This window comes from Myxocyprinus asiaticus, chromosome 5, assembly GCF_019703515.2.
Source record: "Myxocyprinus asiaticus isolate MX2 ecotype Aquarium Trade chromosome 5, UBuf_Myxa_2, whole genome shotgun sequence".
Lineage (NCBI taxonomy): Eukaryota > Metazoa > Chordata > Actinopteri > Cypriniformes > Catostomidae > Myxocyprinus > Myxocyprinus asiaticus.
Window position 1 is genome coordinate 53,108,749 of NC_059348.1, and position 24,280 is coordinate 53,133,028.

The 24,280-nt window shown below is 38.8% G+C and overlaps 1 protein-coding gene across 1 annotated transcript; it reads right to left on the minus strand.

Annotated features, from left to right (window-relative positions):
• Positions 1–957: 957 nt before the first annotated feature.
• LOC127441129 (ras-related protein Rab-12) lies at positions 958–21,792 on the minus strand. The gene is made up of 6 exons (XM_051698345.1): positions 21,444–21,792; positions 18,964–19,024; positions 7,107–7,245; positions 6,885–6,974; positions 6,311–6,415; positions 958–4,680 (listed from the first exon to the last, which is right to left on the minus strand). The coding sequence occupies exons 1-6, from the start codon at positions 21,646–21,648 to the stop codon at positions 4,573–4,575; spliced, it is 708 nt and encodes a 235-aa protein (XP_051554305.1). The 5' UTR covers positions 21,649–21,792; the 3' UTR covers positions 958–4,572.
• Between the last annotated feature and the right edge of the window lie 2,488 nt (positions 21,793–24,280).

Genomic DNA, 24,280 nt, shown 5'->3' on the forward strand with positions numbered 1-24,280 from the left:
CGCCGCCTCTTCCGCTCTCTGACAGGAAAAAAATCTGCAGCACGCTCCAGTCCGTGTGTGTCGCGGGTCCCGTGGAGCGCATGCGCTTGTTTTTCACACACAAACGCCGAACGAACACACCCCTCCTAGAGCACCGGTACCGGTCTGACGCGTGCGCGTGGAGAGGCGAGATGGGTTGACGCGCCGCGTACACACAAATCAAACATCACACACAGAGAAACACATATATTATAATATTACAGCTGTTGCACATATTAGAGAAACAAATATCTATCTAAACAGACTATAATCACTAGGCTGTAAATCTGGGCTAAAATAAAAATAAGCTAAAATATTTTTGCCATTTCATTTTCAACTGTGTAATTTTTAACAAAATGAAATTACGAATTAAAATATTTTGGAGTGTGGTTTAAGGGGGACATAAAATGCACCTGTCACTTCAAAACTCACAATGCATCATTAATATATATATGTATTTTTTTTAATTAATAAAAAATGAAAATTTCTCAAAATTAGTGCAAAGGCAAATGGCCTTGAAAATGTAAGTAATGCTGAATAGCACTATTTAATTACATTTTGATTATCAATTAATGTTTATTATAATTATCAATTATTATGATTATCATCATTCAAAATAAAAATCAATTAAAATACACCGAAAGTTTGAGAAGAAAACTCTTCTCAGCAAATGGCCTTGCAAATGTAAGATGCATAGGTTATTTAACTGATGAATGATAACCTATCTCACGCCATCCTTAAAAGTGAGGCAGTATATATCTGAATATGAACATTAACAAAACAAAAAAACACTTAAGCAACATTGCAACATTTTGCAATATAAGAATTGATCAGAAAAAATATGCATATGTAATTTTACATATAAACATATTAGCTGTTTACAATAATATTTTATGCTTATGTAAAAGAGAAAAGCATCAAAAAGGTTACACACATGCATGTAATAAATATAGATCTTTATTTGCACGTCATTAGTTTAAGAATGCCACAAGTTATAAATACCACAAAACTGCTTAAACATGCCAAACTGTTTCAAATACCTAATATCAACGTATTATTCATAAAGTACTCTTCTGTTTTGCAATACAATTAGGATCCATTTCATGTTTTTGTAATGTTGTGATTACTGCAATTGGCCAAGAGACTTAAGAAAGAATAAAGGCAAAATATTCTGTACAAAACTGAAGATTCATAAAGGCAACACGTATTGCAACTAGAAAAGAGAAACTAGAAATTATTTATATTAGGTTCTGTTTTTCAGGACAAGCGACGTGTCATTGACTGTCTTTACAAGCAACATGAAGTTCCATTTCCATTTGGGAAGATCTACTAAGCTTTTAATAAATTTGCGATATTTGCAAATATATTTAAAAACAAACAGAAAACAGACAAAGCTTTTATATATAAAAGGTGAAAATGCTTGGTTTTTGTTGCCCCATGTAAAATAGAAAAAAATAACAACTTGGTTAAAGAAGAGAAACAAAGAACAGCTTAGTAAATCTGACTCCAGGGTACAGGGAGGAAAGATAAATTATAAACTCGCCAATCCTGCAGAGAAATAAAGTAAGCACTTGGTAACAACATGGCACATGCTTGCAAACATGAACAATTCTGAGGCTGGTGTACGTTCTCTAACACTGTTCACATAAATCAACCATAAGTTTAGTTTTTATATTTCAATGACTTACAATTAGAATTTAAATCTATTAAATAAAACCGAGAGTTAAATGGTGCAAAAAGTGATTATTAGAATTATACTGAACCAAACAAATACAGCAAAAAAAAAAAAAAAAAAAGCTGAATAACGCAACAATCATACAGTATTAGTCCCTCAAACACAGAAAACAGGCACAGGTATTGGGTTGTTTAGTATAACACTGCTTCTGACAGGCACATCATTTCTCAGAAACACACAAAATGTACATACAAATAGGCATTACACACAAATATAATCTGTCAGTTAGTTTAAATAATAGTGTGAATCTCACAAAACCTGTCAAGAACATATACGGGTCATATTTCACCAAACAAAATAAAAAATAAATAATAAAGCTGATTTCTAGAACTACTTTCAAGACAATTACCGGTACTGTAATATTACTGTAATTTTTAAATTTCAATTTTTAACATACATCACAGTAGTACTTTTTATACTGCATTTAGTTTTGTACAATTTACAGATTTTAATTTAAAAATGAGTTCGGCCAGGTTGATTATCTTCAGCATTACAGTAATTCCAATTGCGGTTAAACTGTGTTTCATTTGCATGAAAATAATGTCAAAATGTTGATTAAAAAAAATAAAAAAAAAACAAAAAAATAAAAAAAAACATACTTGTCCCAAAAATAGTATTTTTCTTGATGCAAAATATAAATTATTGTTGTTTTTTCTTTTGAGAGGAATAACGACCTGGATGAGATTCATTCAATAAGAAACATAAATGGTTTGTTTTGTATATTGAGTTTCACTAGAACTCCCATTAACTCACAGAAAATCATTCATTAACAGTGCCAGCTAGCCAGTTTAATTGCATTAGCTATTAAAACCTTTTTTTTTTTTTTTGATTACTGCTGTATTACACAACTACATTTTAAAGGGACAGTTCACCCAAAAATTAACTAATATACAGACAAACATACTGCCTAGTTAAAAAAAAAAAAAAAAAAAAAATTGAGTAATCTTTAATAAATCAAATAAAATAACGAAATATTTTTAAATTGTATTAACTTGATTGTGTTAAACATCACACAATTCAATTTGATGGAATTTTGCTATGAAAATGAAATGTGTAAATCTTAAAAAAAATAGGCAAAATTATTATTATTTTAAAAATGTGAATAAATGATGACAGAACTTTCATTTTTGAGTGAACTAGCCCTTTAAATACAGTCCTTCATCTATACAGGCAATAGAAAACGATTCAATCAAGGATTGCAGTGATAACTTCAACAAATTCACTCGAAGCTGTGGCAAAATGATGTTAACGGGAGAGTCTTAGGAAGAAGTGTACTTCCTATTCTTCAGTTAGTGATGCTGAAAACAATCCAAGTATCAAAATCATGTCTTTTTATATCCTTCATCTGCTCTCTGTGGAGAAATAGCCCTTTCGCCGAAAGCTTTTCCGTTCTACATTCCAAGTTCTAAGAAACAGAACAACGCGTTCCATCTGTGCAACGACCAATTAATGACCTTTATTTGCGAAACTAAGTTAAATGGCATTGACGGCGGACTACCGAGCAACAACACTCGATAACATTAATCTCATGTACACAGGTCCTTCACTAATGTTCAGCATTTTAGCTGTTCATAAACTAGCTATAATAGATTGTAGTGCAAAACACAACAAATAAATCAAAATTCAACAGATACTTCAAAAAGAATAACGAGTGAATCTCACGAACCATGTCAAGAACACGTACAGGTTATATTTCCTGCCAAAATCATTAGAAAGAAAAATTAAATTATATTTTACCTCGAGAAAATGAAGTCTTCCCTGTATTCTCATTACAGATATGAAAATAATAATTTCTTATCTTTTCAAATAAATTGAAAAGCATTAATGCATCATGGATGCATATGCATAATACACTTGTTGCACAGCCTGAATTGATGTCAATTAAAAAAAAAAGACATATTGAAGTATTTTCTGTACTGTAATACAGTAAAAAAATAAAAATAAAAAAACACTGAAAAATGATAGTAATGGGAATTAGCTTACAAAAATATTAAAAGTAAAAACATTCAGCCGCATTGCTGAAAATAAGTAATGTACGGCTTCATTTTCTTTATGCACAACATCACTTCTTTTTGGCGTGAAGTGTGCCCCTGATGTGTTTTTGTGAGATTCACCCTAACACTGATAAAACGTAAGGCACAAAGACATAATGAATGAGACAATTCCCCCACGCTGGCGATTAATAATAGGCCAAACGTACCACCATGTAAACACACAGCCGACAGAAACGAATTACATTTGGCATGAAATTGACACCCACTTCGCTGTGAATGCCATATCAATTGAGAAAAGAGCTTCTTAATTTGAGACCTGGAAGAACCAGCGATCCTCTCCAAAACGTATGCCGGTGAAAAAGACGTATCTCAAAATGCCACATGTGTGCTTTAAACACGGAAGAGAAATTAAACGTGGTCGAGTCCCTTTTGTCCCACAGAAATGGTGCAAATGTGTTTCCGGTCACTACTAATGCATTAAACAGCAATGTAAAGTAATAGTAAATAGGAGTTGATGGGTTATGACATTTCAAGGCATGCCGTGTCCGATAGGGAAGGTACATGTCGGACAAATCCAACCCTGTGCTTCCCAGAAATGAGGTAGTGCAAGTATGGGACATCAAGAAGTACCAAATATGGAAAATGTTAAATAAAACAGTCTATCGTTTGTGCATCATCTACTGCGAGGGATGAATATATGTAATACTGATTCTTATGGGCTGGAATCATGATGTGAGCATATCGCCCTCTGGTGGCTGTAACAGCATGTGTTGGGTTATATTACTGAGAGAGGTGTATGGGTTTTTAAAGCCCTCGAGATGAATCTCAACAGCAGCGCATGCGAGGAGGCGGCAGCTCTGGTGGAATTTCGGGCTCGGGCTGAAGTGATAGGATGCTGTTGGACAGCACCTTACTGGGGACTTCAAGAGGCATCTATGGAAAAAGAACATTAAAAAAGTTTTAAAGACCGAAGAAGAAGAAAACCTGTAGATTGGCAATTCAGGCTCAGATGGCATGCACACAAATCGCCCCATGCATATTACACAAAAATGGCAAGAACTTTCTGAAAACGGCAAGCTTCAATCTGATTGCCAATTTTTCCTTTTGGCCAGTTAAAGGAATAGTTCTCCCAAAAATGAAAATTCCCTTGCCATTTACTCACCCTCACTGCCATCACAGATTTTGCTCTAAATCTCCACTTTCACTTCCACATCTGAGAGTCACATGTGGTGCCTGTTTAGTTTCACTTTCACATATAAAAATGAAAGTTAAAGTGGAGATTTAGAGTAAAAAAGGACTTAAATATTGTTCTGTTTCTCACCCACACCTATCAAATCGCTTCTGGATTACTTTTGTGCTACCTTTATGTGCTTTTTAAAGATTCAAATTTCTGGTCACCATTCACATGCATTGTATGGACCTACAGAGCTAAAATATTCTTCTAAATATCTTCATTTGTGTTCTGTAGAAGAAAGAAAGTCATACACATCTGGGATGGCATGAGGGTGAGTAAACGATGAGAGAATTTTCATTTTTGGGTGAACTATCCCTTTAAAACCTGTTGAAGCTAACTTTCCCCACCCACGGGCCCGACGTCACTTTGCTTAAATTAGTTCACATATACTATATAGTCTACTGTCCAAAATTTGTAATAATGTTGACAAGTTATACAGCTGTATAATTTGTCAACATTATTAACCTTTTTTTGACTAGACTATACAGTAAATGTGAACTAATTTAAACAAAGTGACGTATGATTAATCGCAATCTTCATTCGAACAATTCCAATATGAATACTTTTTTCTTCTACAGAACACAAATGAAGATTTCTAGAAGAATATTTCAGCTCTGTAGGTCCATACAATGCAAGTAAATGGTGGCCAGAACCAAAAAGCACATAAAAGGGAGCATAAAAGTAATCCTTTCGACTTCAGTGGTTAAATCCATGTGTTCAGACACAATATGATAGGTGTGGTTGAGAAACAGATCAATATTTAAGTCCTTTTTTACTATAAATTCTCCTCCCTGCCCAGTAGGGGGCAATATGAAGAAAGAATGTGAATCACCAAAAACAGAAGAAGGAGAAGGTGAAAGTTAAAGTGGAGATTGACTGAGCAGGGAGGCAAATTTTTAGTAATAAATGGATGTAAATATTGATCTGTTTCTCACCCACACTTATTTCGCTTTTGAAGGTATGGATTAAACAACTGAAGTTGTCTGGAGTACTTTTATGTTTCCTTTATGTGGATTTTGGAGCTTCAAGATTTTGACACCCATTCACTTGCATTGTATGGACCTGCAGAGCAGAAAACTTATTCTAAAAATCTTCATTTGTGTTCAGCAGAAGAAAGAAAGACATACACATCTGGGATGGCATGAGGGTGAGTAAATGATGAGAGAATTTTCATTTTTGGGTGAACTATTCCTTCAAGTTCTCTCCTTTTAGCTCAAGAGCCAGAAACATCCACATTCTCTGATTAACGGATAGCCAATTCCCAATAAACACGGTCAAGGCAAACTCTTTTGGTACAAAAGGTGAAATAATAAACAGCTCCAAACTCACCTTACTCAAAATGTCGTCGACTAGTTTAAGAAATATCTCATCCACATTAAAGTTATCCTTGGCACTGGCTTCACAGAAACGCATCCCTGATATCCGTGAAGCAAACTGTCATTTAGATAAAAAGATAAAAAAATAATAAATAAATAAATTACATACATTGAAACATTCAGATTCTAAAATGCATTTCAAACTAACTCTGTCATTTTTTTCCCATTATTTTGTGCAGCAGGTGAAAAGTAAGTATTTAGCTTGTTATAGGAAAGTGCATACTTCTCAGGAGATTATGTATTAAGACATTATGCCAGTATTGGGACAAACTGCTATCATAAAAATGTGTTTTGATACCACAGATTCCTTTATCGTGTACTGTTTGTCGCAGACTGTGCATTGCATTCAAGCTTCAGCATCCAGCAAAATTAAAACAATATGAATAAAATTCATTATTATTATTATACTACTGTCCTGTATTTCAATGTGCCTCAATGGAAGATTTGGCGCCCCCTAGGGGAAGACAAATGTATGCCTTATTGTTTTGTCTTCATTACGTGCAACATTTTCCGCGCAATGGTCTCACCCTCTCAGCTTGTTGACGTGAGATGATGCGATCGGACTCGCAGTCCAGCTTGTTCCCGACCAATAGGAGTTCAGCATCCTCTGACGCATACTGCAAAGAAGCAAAACAGCTACAAGTTAGAAAAGAACTGCTCTCTTGGCGAGGATGCTGTATATTGAGACAGTACAAAAAAACATTAATCTTTGGGTTTGATGATTTATTGTTTGCATTATTCTGGCACACCTTGTCAATCATTTTCATCCATTTGGGCAGGTCGTCGAAGGTTTCCTGTTTGGTGATGTCATAGACGAGCACGATGCCTTTCGCACCACGATAATACGCTGAGGTGATGCTGTTAAACCTCTCCTGACCCGCCGTGTCCCTGTGAATGCAACATTATTAAATTCATATGACATTCAAATTGGGGAATAAATCTTCTGATGCACTATAATAAATAAATGGTAAAACGATTCACCATTGAGGGCACACATTAAAATACACATGTACATCAGGACTGATTTGGACAACAGACATTATATCATTAGGGAAAAAAGTTTAACCAACATATTAACACCAATGGATGAGGTGTTCTGGATAGACATACAAAGAAAAACATTGTAAGGTGGCATTCACACCAGACATGTTCTTGCATTCAAAAACAGCAAGGTCAAGCGAAACAGAACAGAACGCACAAGTATCAAAACATGTTTTTAATCGACCAGACTTGTTGGCAGATATCCATAATTATGATATTAATGACATGCATGGCAACGAAAATGTAAAATTGGCAATAACTTCACACAGAAAAGGTTAGAAACTGTGTGTATTTTAAAGGAATGTTCTGGGTTCAATAAAAGTTAAGCTCAATCGACAGCATTTGTGGCATAATGTTGATTACTACAAAAATTAACTTTGACTTGACCCTCCTTTCTTTACAAAAAGCAAAAATCTGGAAGTCACTTACAATGGAAGTGAATGGGGCCAATTTGTTATGTTAAAATACTCACTGTTTCAAAAGTGTAGCCACAAGATAAACAATACAGGATGTGTGTTAGCATGATTTTAGTGTGAGAAAATCACTTACAAACCTTTTCTGTGTAAAGTTATAGCCAATTTTATAATTTTGTTGCAAAGACGACGTAATGTCAACAAACCCTAAAACGACTGTAAAAACGTTGATTTAAACAAATTTACACCTCAAATAATACAGTTTTTACAGAATTCATTTAAGTGCTTTTATAAAATTATAAGCTTCAAATGTTTGCCTTAAAACCCTCCAAAGAATTGGCCCCATTCACTTCCATTGTAAGTGTAACACAGATTTTTGTTGTTGTTTTTTAAAGTAAAAAGGGACGAGTCAAAATGTATTTTTGTGGTAATCAACATAACGGCAAAAATTTTGTCGATAGGGACACAATATGCACAATATATCGGTGGCCATATCGATATCGGCCGATAAATGTGAATTTTAATTATTAAAGCCGATAAATTATTTTTTTTAATTAAATATTTTTTTAAATAGCACAAATGGAGCACAAGAACATGTGCTGTGTGTACTCCTTGTAAAGCCAGAAACATACTTTACTTAAGTAAATGAACGCAGACCTAAGCACTTGGCCAATGCATTGCCAACACGTGGTCTGGTTGAACATACTTAATGTACCTTCTTGAGTTACTGTGGTGGTAAAGACGTGGTCACACTTGGCTTTGAGTATGCAAAATAATTTTGGACAGGATATGATGTCACGCTCGAGGGGATCTGGTTTTAATAATTAGTAAATCACAAACAATGTTATATTGAAATGTTAAATATATGGTCTTCTCACTTTCTGGCTACAATAAAAATACGCAGCTTTAAAATATGTATTCTTCGAATTGAGCCAAGAGGTCAATCTCTGACGTTTCAGTTCACAATAATGTCCGCTATAGCGTCCCTTGTGGCAACGTAGAGAATGCACCATTTTGTAACACAACAACGCATCTAATCAAGCTTGCATAGCTATAAGTGTCTGCGTTCACGTACTTGCGAAAAGTTTGTTTCAGACTTTTTGTTTTTCAGCTATGACAGCTAGAGTGAGATTTTGAGTTAATAGGGTTAGAATGAAAACCACAAATTTTACAATTAAATCGGAGGCTGGAACAGTCAAAACAAATTTCCAGCAATCAATGAATGAGAAACAGGTGATCAAATCATTTGCTGCTTCTGTCAGTTAATATGTATATGCCATGATTAGTGCCCAAAATCTGTTTCACACATTTTAGCTTGAATTTGTCCAAGAAATAATTTTCGTATTGAGAAAAAGTAGTAACAGAGATTCATTTTGAATACTAATGCAGATGACGAATATTTGTCTCTTCAATTTTACTGTACCTTAGTGTATGCACCCTAGTCTGGCTGCATGATGTCACAAAGAGGATCGGGGAGGTGTAACATGTCAATGAGAAGTTAAGATGGACAGTGAAGGAGCCGTGGATGCCGAGTAGGACATGTGTTTACAGACAAGATGTTCAAAAGCAGACATCTGTGTAGATGCGAAATGTGAGAAAAACTAGTGCACTGTATTTTAGGGTCAAAGGGACATTAAAAATATCATGAAATGGGTGGGCAGGTGATGGGGTGGTTAGTATCAATTTGTGATTGGTGGTTTGGAAAAGAAGGTGGATAATGAATGACCACTGGAACAGCATAAAGACTATTTTACACTAATATTCTGTAGAACCAAACCAAATAGTATAAAACAGAACCAAACCAAAAACAATAGAACCTAATTGAATAAAACAGAATGAGAGAGGAGCAGAACAGAAAAGTACAGAATGCTCTTGAATAGAATCAAACCAAATAGAACAGAATCAAACAGAATGGAACATAGTATAGAATAACAAAATAATTTTAAAAAGTACCCAGAGAAAATAGGACAGTATAGAGTAGATTCAACCAAATAGAGTAGAGCCTCTAGGATCTCTGCCAGCTTCCGCAGCACCTTATCATGCCGCCACCTGTACCGTCCTTTTGCCAGGGCAGTCTTGCACCCAACCAATATGTGCTGCAAGTTTGCTCTTGGGGCCTCACAAAGGGGGCAACTCTCCTCTTTGCCATACCACAGAGACAAATTCCCAGGGCTTGGTAGGGTATCATAGGTGGATCTTATTAGAAAACTTAGCCTGGCCTGGGGTACCTTCCACAGTTCAGCCCATCTTAACACTCTATCAGATGTCCCCTCCCATATGGTCCAGTGCCCTTGCTGCTGCTGGCTGACTGCCCTAAACTTATAACTTTCCTCTTCCATCCTAGTTACTTCCATCACTACCATTGCTTTCCTCTGTTTTCGGGAGGCTGCTGACCACAGTTTGGAAGCCAACCCCCATCCAAGGCCTGTTCTTCCTGACTGTGTTCTTCCAACAGTCTCTTGATGCTTCAGTCATGAAACCGCCTGGTATACGACCTCCTCTGCCTTCCAAGTTCTGCCTGTTCAGACTTGGACTTGACCTGCCCTCACTGCCTGGTCTGTCGATTCCCATAGCTCCAAAACAAGCCTGGTCTTTTCCTGCTTGTAGCCCAAAGAGAGTGATTTTATAAGCAGTTGTAAAGCATTTCTTCCAAACAATGCTACATCTGAGAGACAATGTGGCAGGCCTAGCCACTTCATGATATACAGTTGAAGTTAGAAGTTTACATACACTTAGGTTGAAGTCATTAACACTCATTTTTTTTAAACTCCCCACAGATTTAATATTAGCAAACTATAGTGTTGGCAAGTCGTTCAGGCCATCTACTTTGTGCATGACACGAGTAATTTTTTCCAACAACTGTTTAGACAGATTGTTTCACTTTAATTGACTATATCACAATTCCAGTGGGTCAGAACTTTACATACACCAAGTTAACTGTGCCTTTAAGCAGCTTGGAAAATTCCAGAAAATGATGTCAAGCCTTTAGACAATTAGCCAATTACCTTCTGATAGGAGGTGTACTGAACTGGAGGTGTACCTGTGGATGTTTTTTAAGGCCTACCTTCAAACTCAGTGCCTCTTTGCTTGACATCATGGAAAAATCAAAAGATATCAGCCAAGACCTCAGAAAAAAAAAAATTGTGGACCTCCACAAGTCTGGTTCATCCTTGGGAGCAATTTCCAAATGCCTGAAGGTACCACGTTTATCTGTACAAACAATAGTACTCAAGTATAAACACCATGGGAACGCGCAGCCATCATACCAGCTCAGGAAGTAGACGCATTTGGTCTCCTACAGAAGGACGTAGTTTGGTGCAAAAAGTGCAAATCAATCCCAGAAGAACAGCAAAGGACCTTGTGAAGATGCTGGAGGAAACAGGTAGACATATCTATATCCACAGTAAAACGAGTCTTATATCAAAATAACCTGAAAGGCTGCTCAGCAAGGAAGAAGCCACTGCTCCAAAACTGCCAATAAAAAATCCAGACTACAGTTTGCAAGTGCACATGGGGACAAAGATCTTACATTTTGGAGAAATGTCCTCTGGTCTAATAAAACAAAAATTTAACTGTTTGGCCATAATGACCATCATTATGTTTGGAGGAAAAAGGGTGAGGCTTGCAAGCCGAAGAACACCATTCCAACCGTAAAGTAAGGGGGTGGCAGCATCATGTTGCGGGGGTGCTCTGCTGCAGGAGGGACTGATGCACATCACAAAATAGATGGCATCATGAGAAAGGAAAATTATGTGGATATACTGAAGCAACATCAAGACATCAGCCAGGAAATTAAAGATCGGTCACAAATGGGTCTTCCAAATGGACAATGACCCCAAGCATACCTCCAAAGATTTGGCAAAAAGGCTTAAGGACAACAAAGTCAAGGTATTGGAGTGGTCATCACAAAGCCCTGACCTCAATCTGATAGAAAATTTGTGGGCAGAACTGAAAAAGCGTGTGCGAGCAAGGAGGCCTACAAACCTGACTCAGTTACACCAGTTCTGTCTGGAGGAATGGGCCAAAATTCCAGCAACTTATTGTGAGAAGCTTGTGGAAGGCTACCCAAAAAGTTTGACCAAGTTAAACAATTTAAAGGCTATACTACCAAATACTAACAAAGTGTACGTAAACTTCTGACCCACTGGGAATGTGATGAAAGAAATAATAGCTGAAATAAATCATTCTCTCTCCTATTATTCTGACATTTCACATTCTTAAAATAAAGTAGTGATCCTAACTGAGGGGGAATGTTTTCTACAATTAAATGTCAGGAATTGTGAAAAACTGAGTTTAAATGTATTTGGCTAAGGTGTATGTAAACTTCTGACTACGGACTCAAGATGGCGCCGAGTATGGCTGCTGCGTTGCGAGCTCCGACACAACTTAGCAATGGTTTGTTTGTTTTGTTTACAATTCTTATGTTTCTTGTCTTGGATGTTGCCTGCCTTATTGTCTACGACAGACAAACACTTTTGGACATTGGCTCAGCGATCTCACACCGTAAACCGGACTTCACATTCCTCAATGCCGACCCGCTGTTTACAAACACGCAAGCGGAGCCCTTTGTCTGGGCAGCACGGCCGCGGAAACGCAGGAGGAAAAGGGGAAACAGAGCCGGCGTTCTCATCAGAGTAAGACGCCGCGCAAATCGACCCCCGCTACCCACTATTCTACTGGCAAATGTTCAGTCTCTGGATAACAAGCTCTGCGAGCTGAAAGCGCGGATCTCTTTCCAACGAGAGACGAGGGACTGCTGCGTTATCTGCCTTACGGAAACTTGGATGTCTGCGGAGATTCCAGACTCAGCCATTGAACCCGCGGGGTTTTCCATGCTCCGAGCGGACAGAGCGAAAGACCTCTCAGGTAAAACTAGAGGAGGTGGTGTATGTTTTATGATCAACAAATCCTGGTGCGATCAGAGGAACATACATTCTATCAAGTCTTTCTGTTCTCCTGATCTGGAATTTCTTATGCTTCTGTGTCGACCATTCTGGCTACCGAGGGAATTCACAGCGGTCATTATCACTGCTGTGTACATCCCCCCACAAGCCGACACAGACCGGGCACTCAAGGAACTGTATGGGAGTATAAGTGAGCAGGAAACCGCGCACCCTGAGGCCGCGTTCATTGTGACCGGGGACTTTAATAAAGCCAGTTTAAAATCAGTCGCACCAAAATATCACCAGCACATTAGTTTCAACACACGAGGGGACCGGGTTTTGGACCATTGCTACTCTCCGTTCCGGGATGGCTACAAATCCCTCCCCCGCCCACCATTTGGAAAATCGGACCACTCTTCCATTCTGCTTCTGCCCGCTTACAGGCAGAAACTGAAACAGGAAGCACCCACCCTCAGAACGATCCAGTGCTGGTCGGACCAATCAGACTCTACGCTACAAGACTGTTTTGATCGCACGGACTGGGAGATGTTCCGGTCCGCCTCTGATGACGACATCGAGCTTTACGCTGATAGCGTAATGTGCTTCATCAGAACGTGTGTAGAGGAAGTGATTCCGACCAGAACTGTGCGAATCTATCCGAATCAGAAGCCGTGGATCAACAGCGATGTTCGCGCAGCACTTAATGTGCGGACCTCCGCTTTTAATTCCGGGAACGCGGAGGAGCATAAACAAGCCAGTTATGCCCTCCGAAAAACTATCAAAACAGCAAAACGCCAGTACAGGAGTAAGATTGAGGGACAGTTTAACACCACCAACTCTAGAAGCATGTGGCAGGGAATTAACATCATCACGGACTTTAAAGGGAATAAAAACTCCGCCATGAACACCGCTGCCTCTCTCCCAGATGAGCTAAATACTTTTTATGCTCGCTTCGAGGGAAATAACACCGCCCTCGCGGAGAGAGCTCTCACGGCCGAAGCTACAGAGGTTAGTTCACTCTCCGTCTCTGTAGCGGATGTAACCCGATCATTCCGACGGGTGAATATCCGCAAAGCCGCGGGTCCAGACGGCATTCCGGGCCGCGTCATCAGAGCGTGCGCGAACCAGCTGGCTGGTGTTTTTACGGACATTTTCAACCTCTCCCTCTCTTTGTCTGTAGTCCCCACATGCTTTAAAACATCCACCATTGTGCCTGTTCCAAAACAATCGAAAATAACTTGTTTAAATGACTGGCGTCCTGTTGCTCTGACCCCCATCATCAGCAAATGTTTTGAGAGACTAATCAGAGATTACATCTGCTCTGTATTACCACTCAATCTTGACCCGCTGCAGTTTGCTTACCGTAACAACCGCTCCACTGATGATGCCATTGCATCTACAATACACACTGCTCTCTCCCACCTGGAAAAAAAGAACACTTATGTGAGAATGCTGTTTGTAGACTACAGCTCAGCATTCAACACCATAGTGCCCTCCAAGCTAGATGAGAAACTCCGGGCTCTGGGCTTAAACAGCTCGCTGTGCAGCTGGATCCTGGACTTCCTGTCAAGCAGACGCCAGGTGGTTAGAATAGGCAGCAACATCTCCTCATCACTGACCCTCAACACTGGAGCCCCGCAGGGCTGTGTTCTCAGCCCACTACTGTATTCCCTGTACACACATGACTGTGTGGCAACACATAACTCCAATGCCATCATTAAGTTTGCTGATGACACGACGGTGGTAGGTCTGATCACTGACAATGATGAAACAGCCTACAGAGAGGAGGTGCACACTCTGACACACTGGTGTCAGGAGCACAACCTCTCCCTCAACGTCAGTAAGACAAAGGAGCTTGTGGTGGACTTCAGAAGAAAAGACAGAGAACACAGTCCCATCACCATCAATGGGGCACCAGTGGAGAGAGTCAGCAGCTTCAAGTTCCTGGGTGTCCACATCACAGAGGAACTCACATGGTCCGTCCACACTGAAGTCGTTGTGAAGAAGGCTCATCAGCGCCTTTTCTTCCTGAGACGGCTGAGGAAGTTTGGAATGAACCGCCACATCCTCACACGGTTCTACACCTGCACTGTGGAGAGCATCCTGACTGGCTGCATCTCCGCCTGGTACGGCAATAGCACTGCCCACAACCGCAAAGCACTGCAAAGGGTGGTGCGAACTGCCAAACACATCATCGGAGGTGAGCTTCCCTCCCTCCAGGAAATATATACAAGGCGGTGTGTGAAAAAAGCTCGGAGGATCATCAGAGACTCCAGCCACCCGAGCCATGGGCTGTTCTCACTGCTACCATCAGGTAGGCGGTATCGCAGCATCAGGACACGCACCAGCCGACTCCATGATAGCTTCTTCCCCCAAGCAATCAGACTTCTGAACTCTTGATCTCCCACGATCAAAATACATCATCCCTGCACTTTATTACTCTTTTATCTCACACCGGACTGTCATAAATTATATTACTGTCATTATATTATGTCTCTCTTAACAACTGACTATCAACCGACAGCCTGAATGTCAATACAGTACAATACTGTTCATTCTATATATATACTTTTTTCATATATATTTTAATTTTTATTGAATAATGTGTATCTATATAGTATCTATATAGTAAAAAACAAAACAAAAAAAAAAAAAACAAAAAACAAAAACAGCATATTGTATACTGTGCAATGTATGTTATTATTGTATATTGTTGAGTGTAATTGTGTATAACAGATGTTTAAATTGTGTTGTGTTAATTTGATGTTTTAAGTTGTGTAATTATGTATAACAGATGTTTAAATTGTGCTGTGTTAATTTGATGTTTTAAGTCGAGTTTAATTATGTATAACAGATGTTTAAATTGTGCTGTGTTAATTTGATGTTTTAAGTCGAGTTTAATTATGTATAACAGATGTTTAAATTGTGTTGTGTTAATTTTATGTTTATTGTAGATTGGCGTATGTCTCATCACTGTCACGACTGCTATGTTGATCGGAACTGCACCCAAGAATTTCACACACCATTGCACTTGTGTATATGGCTGTGTGACAATAAAGTGATTTGATTTGATTTGATTTGATTTGATTTGACTTCAAGTGTAACTGTTGGCCTTGGTGTCCATCCTTCCACTGCTGCTGCAGAAATCTCACACATTTTTAGTGGCCACATCAGGCGATGGTAAAGTGTAAATTGGTAACACCAAACCTTGAATTTGCCTGGGAGATCTTATCCAGGCCCTCTTTCAGTTCCTTCAGGACCAACTCTGCCATGTGTTTGTCTGAAAGATCTGCTGTGTATTCTCTCCCTAAACCTCGAATAGGCTGCTCTGCCACAACCGGGATTCTTTCCCCCTCCACCTCAAATGAAATCCTATCGTCCCTCACCCCCTTTCTAATAGAAAGACTACATGATTTTGTTGGCTTAATCTTCATTCTGGCCCATGCCAATAGCTCTTCCAGCCTTTCAAGAGCCGGTTGGTACATGCAGCAGTCTGGAGGATGCTTGTGACATCATCCATATAACTGCGCAGAGCTGGCAATCTCACCCCAGATTGTGCACGGATTCCTCTGACCATTTGTCTTGCACCAATTAGGATGATCTCGAGCGCAGCTGTGAAGAGGATGGGAGAGATTAAACATCCCATCGCTATTCCTTTTTCCAGTTTCTGCCATTGTGTTGTGTAGTCCAGTGTTGCATGACATATCTTCAGGTCCCCATAGTAGCTGTCTACCAAGCTCCTAATGCACTCTGGTACATGGAAAAACTCCAGTGCATAGCTAACAGGCTGGTGTGGAACTGATCCATAGGCATTTGCCAATGGATGTCTTTCTTATCTCTCTTGGCAGACTGGATCTGCTCCCATAATACTGACGCATGTTCCACACACCCAGGAAAACCTGGTACACCTGCCTTCTGGCAGCTTGTTTCTATGTATCTATTCTTCAGGAGGTAGTCAGACATCCTCCTTGCTACCACCGAAACAAAAAGCTTTCCCTCCACGTTCAGTAGAGCAATGCTGCTAAACTAATTCTGGTGGATCCCTGCTCTTTGGGTATGAAGATGGCCACTGCCCTTCGCCACTCCACGAATATGCACTGCTTCTTCCAGGCGACCCTCAACAGTCTCCACAACATTTTAAGAACCATGGGGCACTTCTTATACAGCTTGTATGGTATCCCATTCGAGCCTTGGCCTCTACTGGCCGGGGACATATCCAGGGGAGCCAAGCGGGCAGTCTTCAACAGAATGAACAGAGTAGAACCACATGAAATAGAATTTGTTAATTGAGGATACAGTGGTTTGAAAATGTATTTGCCCCCATCCTGATTTCTTCTGTTTTTATGTATATCTCATACTAAATTGTTTCAAAATCTAACATAAAACAAAGACAAACTGAGTAAACACAAAATACAGTTTTAAATGATAATGTTATTTATTAAAGCAAAAAAGTTATCCAATACCAACTGGGCCTGGGTGAAAAAGTATTTGCTCCCTTAGTTCCCCCTCAGCTGGACTAGACACACCCAGGCCCGATTCAATCAAATCAGCACCTAAACAGAACTTTTTCAGCAGCATGAAGTTGGCTAAAAGGTCTTTTACCCAGTGTCACCCAGTAACACACTATGCCAAGGTTGAAAGAAATTATAGAAATGATGAGGAAAAAGGTGATCAGTCTGGGAAGGGTTACAAAGCTATTTCAAAGGCTCTGGGACTCAAAAGAACCACAGTGGGAGCCATTATCTCCATTATCTGGCCAACTTTCCAACATTCCTCCAAGAGCACAGCGACTACTCATCCAGGAAGTCACAAAAAAAGCCAAGGACAACACCCAAGGAGCTGCAGGCCTCTCTCGCATCAACAAAGGCCACTGTTCATGACTCCACTATCAGAAAGACACTGGGCAAAAATGCCATCCATGGAAGAGTGGTGAGGTGAAAACCACTGCTAACCCAGAAGAACATTAAGGCTTGTCTGAATTTTGCCAAAACACACCTTGATGATGAGTATGTTCTGTGGACTGATGAGTCGAAAGTGAAACTGTTTGGAAGAGAGGGGTCCCGTTATATCTGGTGTAAATCAAACACAGAATTCCACAAAAAAGAACATCATACCTACAGTCAAGCATGGTGGGGGTAGTGTGATGGTGTCGGGATGCTTTGCTGCATCAGGGCCAGGGCGACTTGTAATAATTGAGGGAAACATGAATTCTGCTCTACCAGAAAATCCTAAAGGAAAACGTCTGGTCATCAGTCCGTGAGTTGAAGCTAAAGCGCATCTGGATTATGCAGCAAGACAATGATCCAAAGCATAGGAGTAAGTCCACCTCTGAATGGCTAAAAAGAAGCAAAATTAAAGTTTTGGAGTGGCCTAGTCAAAGTCCTAACTTGAACCTGATTGAGATGCTGTGGCAGGACCTTAAACGGGCAGTTCATGCTCAAAAACCCTCCAATGTGGCTAAACTAAAGCAGTTCTGCAAAAGAAGAGGGGGCCAAAATTCCACCACAGCATTGTGAAAGACTGATCTGCGTTGTGAAAGACTGATCCAGTAATCGGAAGTGTTTTGTTGAAGTTTTTGCTGCTAAAGGTGGCACAACCAGCTATAAAGTTTATGGGGGCAGTTAGTTTTTCACATGGGTGATATAGGTGTTGGATAACTTTTTTGCTTCAATAAAAAATATATATATATATTTGAAAACTATTTTGAGTTTACTCAGGTTGCCTTTGATTTATGTTATATCTCGTTTGAAGATCTAAAACAATTTAGTATGAAAAATACACAAAAATAGAAGAAATCAGGAAGGGGGCAAATACTTTTGCACAGCATTGTAATTTCATGCGGTCAAAGGGATAAGAAGAAAGTAAAAACACGTATATGACCATACAGCAAGTATTTTAGTTAGTAAGTGACATCACACTTAAACTCCACATATTTACAGTCACTGGGATTCTGTAAGCAATCACAAATAAAATGTCATAAAATACACAAGCTGACTATACTTGATGTACTTGAATGATTTCATAACCCTTGACAGGCATTTTATTGGAAAATCAAAACTTGATGTTTATGTGCTGTAATGCAGAGAGCATTTAAACTGTGTTCTGGTTGGTTAGTTGTGAGCAAACCCAATCGCTGATTAAATCTCAGCAGCTACAGATGGACAAATCTGATTTTGAGTTCTGGAATTCCATCTCATGTGCTTCTGAGACACAGGAAGCGACATGGTGGGTTGCGTCAACGATAAGGGCACAGCTTCCTCTCCACTTACCAGATCTGTAAGCGGATCTTCTTCCCTCTCAGTTCCACTGTTTTGATTTTAAAATCCACACCTTCAAAAACACAAATGGTCAAAACAAACACACAAAAAGGGAAGAAGCAAGAAGACAGATCAACCATACTATTCCTAGTGTATTTACGGTTTTAGGCATTCGATTTCATGTCGTAATGAACAACACCCTTTAATTTGTGGTAAAAAAAAAATCACAGTAACGCTTATTGCTTTAGTGAGCTTGAACATAAATTCTTTGTATGCAATTAACCTAAACTAATTGGTGCGATAACCAACAAATGTCTCCCCTCTACTGACACACCAAAACTTAAAGGCACACTCAGTATTTTTTTTCCTCATAAATTAATAGTAATATTAAAACAAATGTATGAAATCATGACCACTCATGTGAGATGAAGAGTTCAGTCATATCAGTAACCTTATATAAGCTCTTATTCAACATGGGGAGGGGGCACTCTCATGGGGGCAGCCATGTTAGGATCACATGACCAGCTGAATACTACTTGCTTAATCTCAGTAACTGGCCTATTATTGGGCACTTTCATTCATGGATTAAATTAATCCTGGCTTAATGTGCAAAGTGAATTTCTACAATGGCATTGGTAACTGAAAACTACTGTGTTTGAATGATGCAGCATCCAGGCCACTAGGTGTCACTGGCTACGTTTACATGCACTATTATTCATCAAGCCGAATAAATTTAATCCGATTGCAGATTCCGAATGTATTTTTTATATGTCCCCTAAACTTTGCAATCCGATACAAATATTCATTTACATGTGCATTACATGTATTCCGAACAAAACTTCTGCGCCCATTCCTCCTCCAATCTAACCATAGGCATCTCTGGATGTGAGTAGGCTACGAAGTAAAGACAGGTGGGTGAGAGTTGTCCTTAAAGGAGTTTACAGATGTGGAATGGAAACAAAATAATAGGGACTTTAAGCAACAGCTGCGGACAGGAAGTAATAATGACGGTGGAATCATTTAATCATTAATCATCATTTAAAACAGCAAGAGAAGGTATGCTTGCAGTGTTAAATAACTGTCAGAAGAAGAGTTTTACTCTTGTACGATATAAATAGCTTACGTCTAAAACCAAGATATTATTATTAACAGGCTATCGATATTTTTTAATTTTTTTATTAAAAGCCTAATTGCGAGTGTCATTTAACATAAGTTTTGAGGAGGATGTTTAGGCTATTTACGGTGTTCTCTTTGCATCATCTCTTGTAAAACATATTCTAACATTTACTTTCCTAATCTGTCCCGTACGATCGACTACTATGGCAAAGAAGAAATGCTTTAGAAATTATGGTTTTGATGTCAGGAAGTGAGTGAAGTCACGTACACGCAATGGAATACGGAACGCCGTAACCGCACCTGCTTCTTAAAGTTCCTGTTCAGAATGACGCAACGTCCTTTTTTCCTGATGTGATGTCATGAAAGAACATATGTGCCCTGCATAATACGTATTCAGTGCGTACACGCATTCCCTTAATGATGCGTTTTGTCATTTCTTTTAATCAGATTACTTTAGGTCTACATCAATCCCCTTCAATCGGACGGAAATTTCATTCGGATCCAGCTCATTTTTGAGTTTACATGAAGGCTTTTCAATCCAATTGAGCTATCAGTCGGGTTATAAACTGATTATTTAGTTGCATGTAAACATGGCTACTGAAACCCAACATAAGTTACTTCGACATGCTTCAAATTACCGAGTGCACCTTTAATTCTAACCGCCATATATATTTACCCAGACTCTAACCTTACATTAACAACAACCTGAGCATGTTTCAGGCCTAAAGGTGTTGGGTGATCATGTATTTATGAGAAAATAACAGCGAAGACAAACCAAAACTCTTGCTCTCTTGGCTTGTATGACTTTCACAAGCGGAAAACAGGCATGTTGCAGCAGCTGCGTGTGAATGTGTCTGGCTATTCTGGGATATTAAATTACTGTGTGCCACTAATCTGACATGAAGAATTATATATAATCTGATATATAGACTATACTACACTAGCATCTATAGATTACTAATTATTCATAGTGTTCCATTTATGTTGCACTTCTAGAGTTTCATAGTTATCTGAAGTTAACTATCTGTACTAAACTAACCATCTATTAGTTTACCAATTATCCATTGATAATTAAATAAACCAAAACAACCATCTACGAGTAAGCCAGTATCCATAGCAAAACTACAGTTTACACATTATTATTTTTAAGATATACTAATTGGCTATAGTTAACGTAATATCTATACTTAACTATCAATACTACGACAAACTGGAATTTGCCAGTTTTTTGAGTACAGGAGTAAATGAACAGAACAACTGCGTGTTGATATATTAACGATAATAGACACTGGTGAACAAGTAAACAGATAAACCGACAGTGTTTCTTCATGAGCATTCAGACTGACAGCTCAACTTTCTCTCTCAGTTTGTCTTACCCACGGTGGACTTGCACGCCTCGCAGAAGGTGTCATCGGTAAATCTCTCCATCAGGCTGGTCTTGCCCACGCCGCGGGAGCCGATGATGATAACCTGCAGTTTGTAATCAGCGGCTCGCGGCGGCACATTCCTGCGGCGCTGCGACGCTCCCACAGCGGGCGAGCCTCCGCCGGCCCTCCGCTGGACACCGAAGCCCAACTCCATCTAGCACTAACGGCCACTCCACATCTGTCACGCGGCCGGAGCGCTTTAAATACCGCCGCACATCACGGAGGGTAACTTTAATAAACTTAAAAACGGTTTTTATTTGGAGTTTGTCAAAGTTTGTTTCTCTTAGTCAGTTCTTGTTCTGCGCTGGGAATACGGGAGCGGGCGTGACGTCACCACCACTTCCGGTTCCGACGCCTTCGAAAGGATGCAGCTAAATTCCCATTAGAATAAATAATATTGTATATCAAATGTGAAAGTAAATAGTATTGCGTTTGATAAAAAAAAAAAAAAAAGCTTAAAATTAATAGAAAAAAATGTTATAGTAGTCTAGCATTAAAATAAATATCAGTAGCGGATCCTGCATAAGCGAAATAGGTAGCCGCCTAGGAAGGCAACGCTCTCTGGGGCGGCACGACAGGGTGCCTGCTCGGAGATCCCCTCACAGAGCTCACAAGATCCCGATGAGAGAAAGGTGCCCCGAACTGTGCCGCCCCTCCTCTGGCTGAATCGCGATGGGAGAGCGGTGCCCCAAGTTGTTCCTGACAGGCTACTCAGCCTTAAAGGCTATATGGTTTCTTACATTCTCAACAAACATAAGATAACCATGATCAACAGTATAGGTACACCATGACACAGGATCGACTTCTCTCGTCATTTACTCACCCTCATGCGATTCCAGAAACATGGCTATTTTTTTTTTCATAATACAAACAAAGATTCTTAGAAGAATATTTTAGCTCTGTATAGGTCCATAAAATGCAAGTGAATGGTGGCCAGAACTTTGAAGCTACAAAAAGCACATAAAGGCAGCATTAAAGTAAACCATACAACTCAAGTGGTTAAATCCATGTCTTCAGAAGTGACATGATAGGTGTGGGTGAGAAACAGATCAGTCCCTTTTTACCCTAAATCTCCACTTTCACTTTCAGATGTAAAAGTGAAACTAAGCAGGCATCACATGTGACTATCCCTTAAATATATTTTGTGTTAAAGCATAGTTCTGTATTAAAAAGGAGCCAGAACCGCCACTGATAAATATACTAGTAGACCAAACAAGAACTAAATGTGAGAACAAAATCTCTTAGTTACATGTTGTCATACTGTAAACAATATAGGCAGCAAAATGTATAGCCTTATATAAATTCTGATAAAATATTGGGCAAAATGTTTTGGGAGAACTGTATAAAAATGTTAGAAATGTGTTCGATTTTTAGATTTACAAATTTTACAGAAAAGCTTAAAATTAATAGAAAATAAATATAGTAGTTGTAAAATATACTCGTATACTACAATATAGCCTACTTGTCATATTTAGTATTAGTAGTATACAGTATATTAAATATATTTCATTTAACATTTATATTTCTAACTATATAAACATATAATGTGTAACATGCTTTCAGGTGAAATACTTCCATTTAACCAGTTCTTTAACATTAACAAGGGGTAAAGTGCATAAGAATACATCAGATGCCACAAAAAAAAGAGTAATTAATTAATTCATTATATCTATCTATCATTAATTCATCTATCTATCTATACTATATATATATATATATATATATATATATATATATATATATATATATATATATATATATATATATATATATATACTGTATATATAGTATATAAGCATAAATAAGTAAATAAATAAAATGTGAATCCCAGAATTTAGATTATTTCATTTTAACTTGGTCATTTTTTAAGCTTCTAACTTTTTGTGTACACTATAGAATATATATAACAATATTATATATATTGTGTGTGTGTGTGTGTGTGTGTGAGAGAGAGAGAGAGAGAGTGTATGTGAGAGAGAGAGAGGGGGAGAGAGAGAGTGTGTGTGTATGAGTGAGAGAGAGAGAGAGAGAGAGGGAGAGAGAGAGTGTGTGTGTGTGTGAGAGAGAGAGAGAGAGAGAGAGAGAGAGAGAGAGAGAGAGAGTGTATGTGAGAGAGGGAGAGAGAGAGAGAGAGGGAGAGAGAGAGTGTGTATGTGAGAGAGAGAGAGAGAGAGAGAGAGAGAGAGAGTATGTGAGAGAGAGAGAGGGAGAGAGAGAGTGTGTATGTGAGAGAGAGAGAGAGAGGGAGAGAAAGAGTGTGTATGTGTGAGAGAGAGAGAGTATGTGAGAGAGAGAGAGGGAGAGAGAGAGTGTGTATGTGAGAGAGAGAGAGAGAGGGAGAGAAAGAGTGTGTATGTGTGAGAGAGAGAGTGTATGTGTGTGTGTGAGAGAGAGAGAGAGAGAGAGAGAGAGAGTGTATGAGTGAGAGAGAGAGAGAGAGAGAGGGAGAGAGAGTGTGTGTGTGTGTATGTGTGCGTGTGAGAGAGAGAGAGAGTGAGTGCAACTATTGCACTTTATATTTAGAGTGAAATATATTTATGTACATGTGCAAATATTGCAATTTATATTTAGGCCTGTACAGTGAATTGTTTTTGGGATAGTTTGAATTAAATTTTTATTATTTAAAAATGATCACTGTTTTTATGATTTTTTATTGTAATTTGTTACTTTAATATTGCATTTTGTACTGTTGTCAATTAAGAGAGAGAGAGAGAGAGAGAGAGAGAGTCACACATGGTGCATTGCAGCATTCCACTCGGGCTCCCGTAGAAAAACACCGTCACGTG

Bases quoted from the DNA above. Each gene is read 5' to 3' on its own strand.
- LOC127441129 (XM_051698345.1), bottom strand. From the start codon at position 21,648: ATGGAGTTGGGCTTCGGTGTCCAGCGGAGGGCCGGCGGAGGCTCGCCC. The intron at 7,246-18,963 runs GTAAGTGGAGAG...TTGCATTCACAG, and splicing joins AAGATCCGCTTACAGATCTG to GGACACGGCGGGTCAGGAGA. The intron at 4,681-6,310 runs GTGAGTTTGGAG...CTTTTTCCATAG, and splicing joins TCGACGACATTTTGAGTAAG to ATGCCTCTTGAAGTCCCCAG.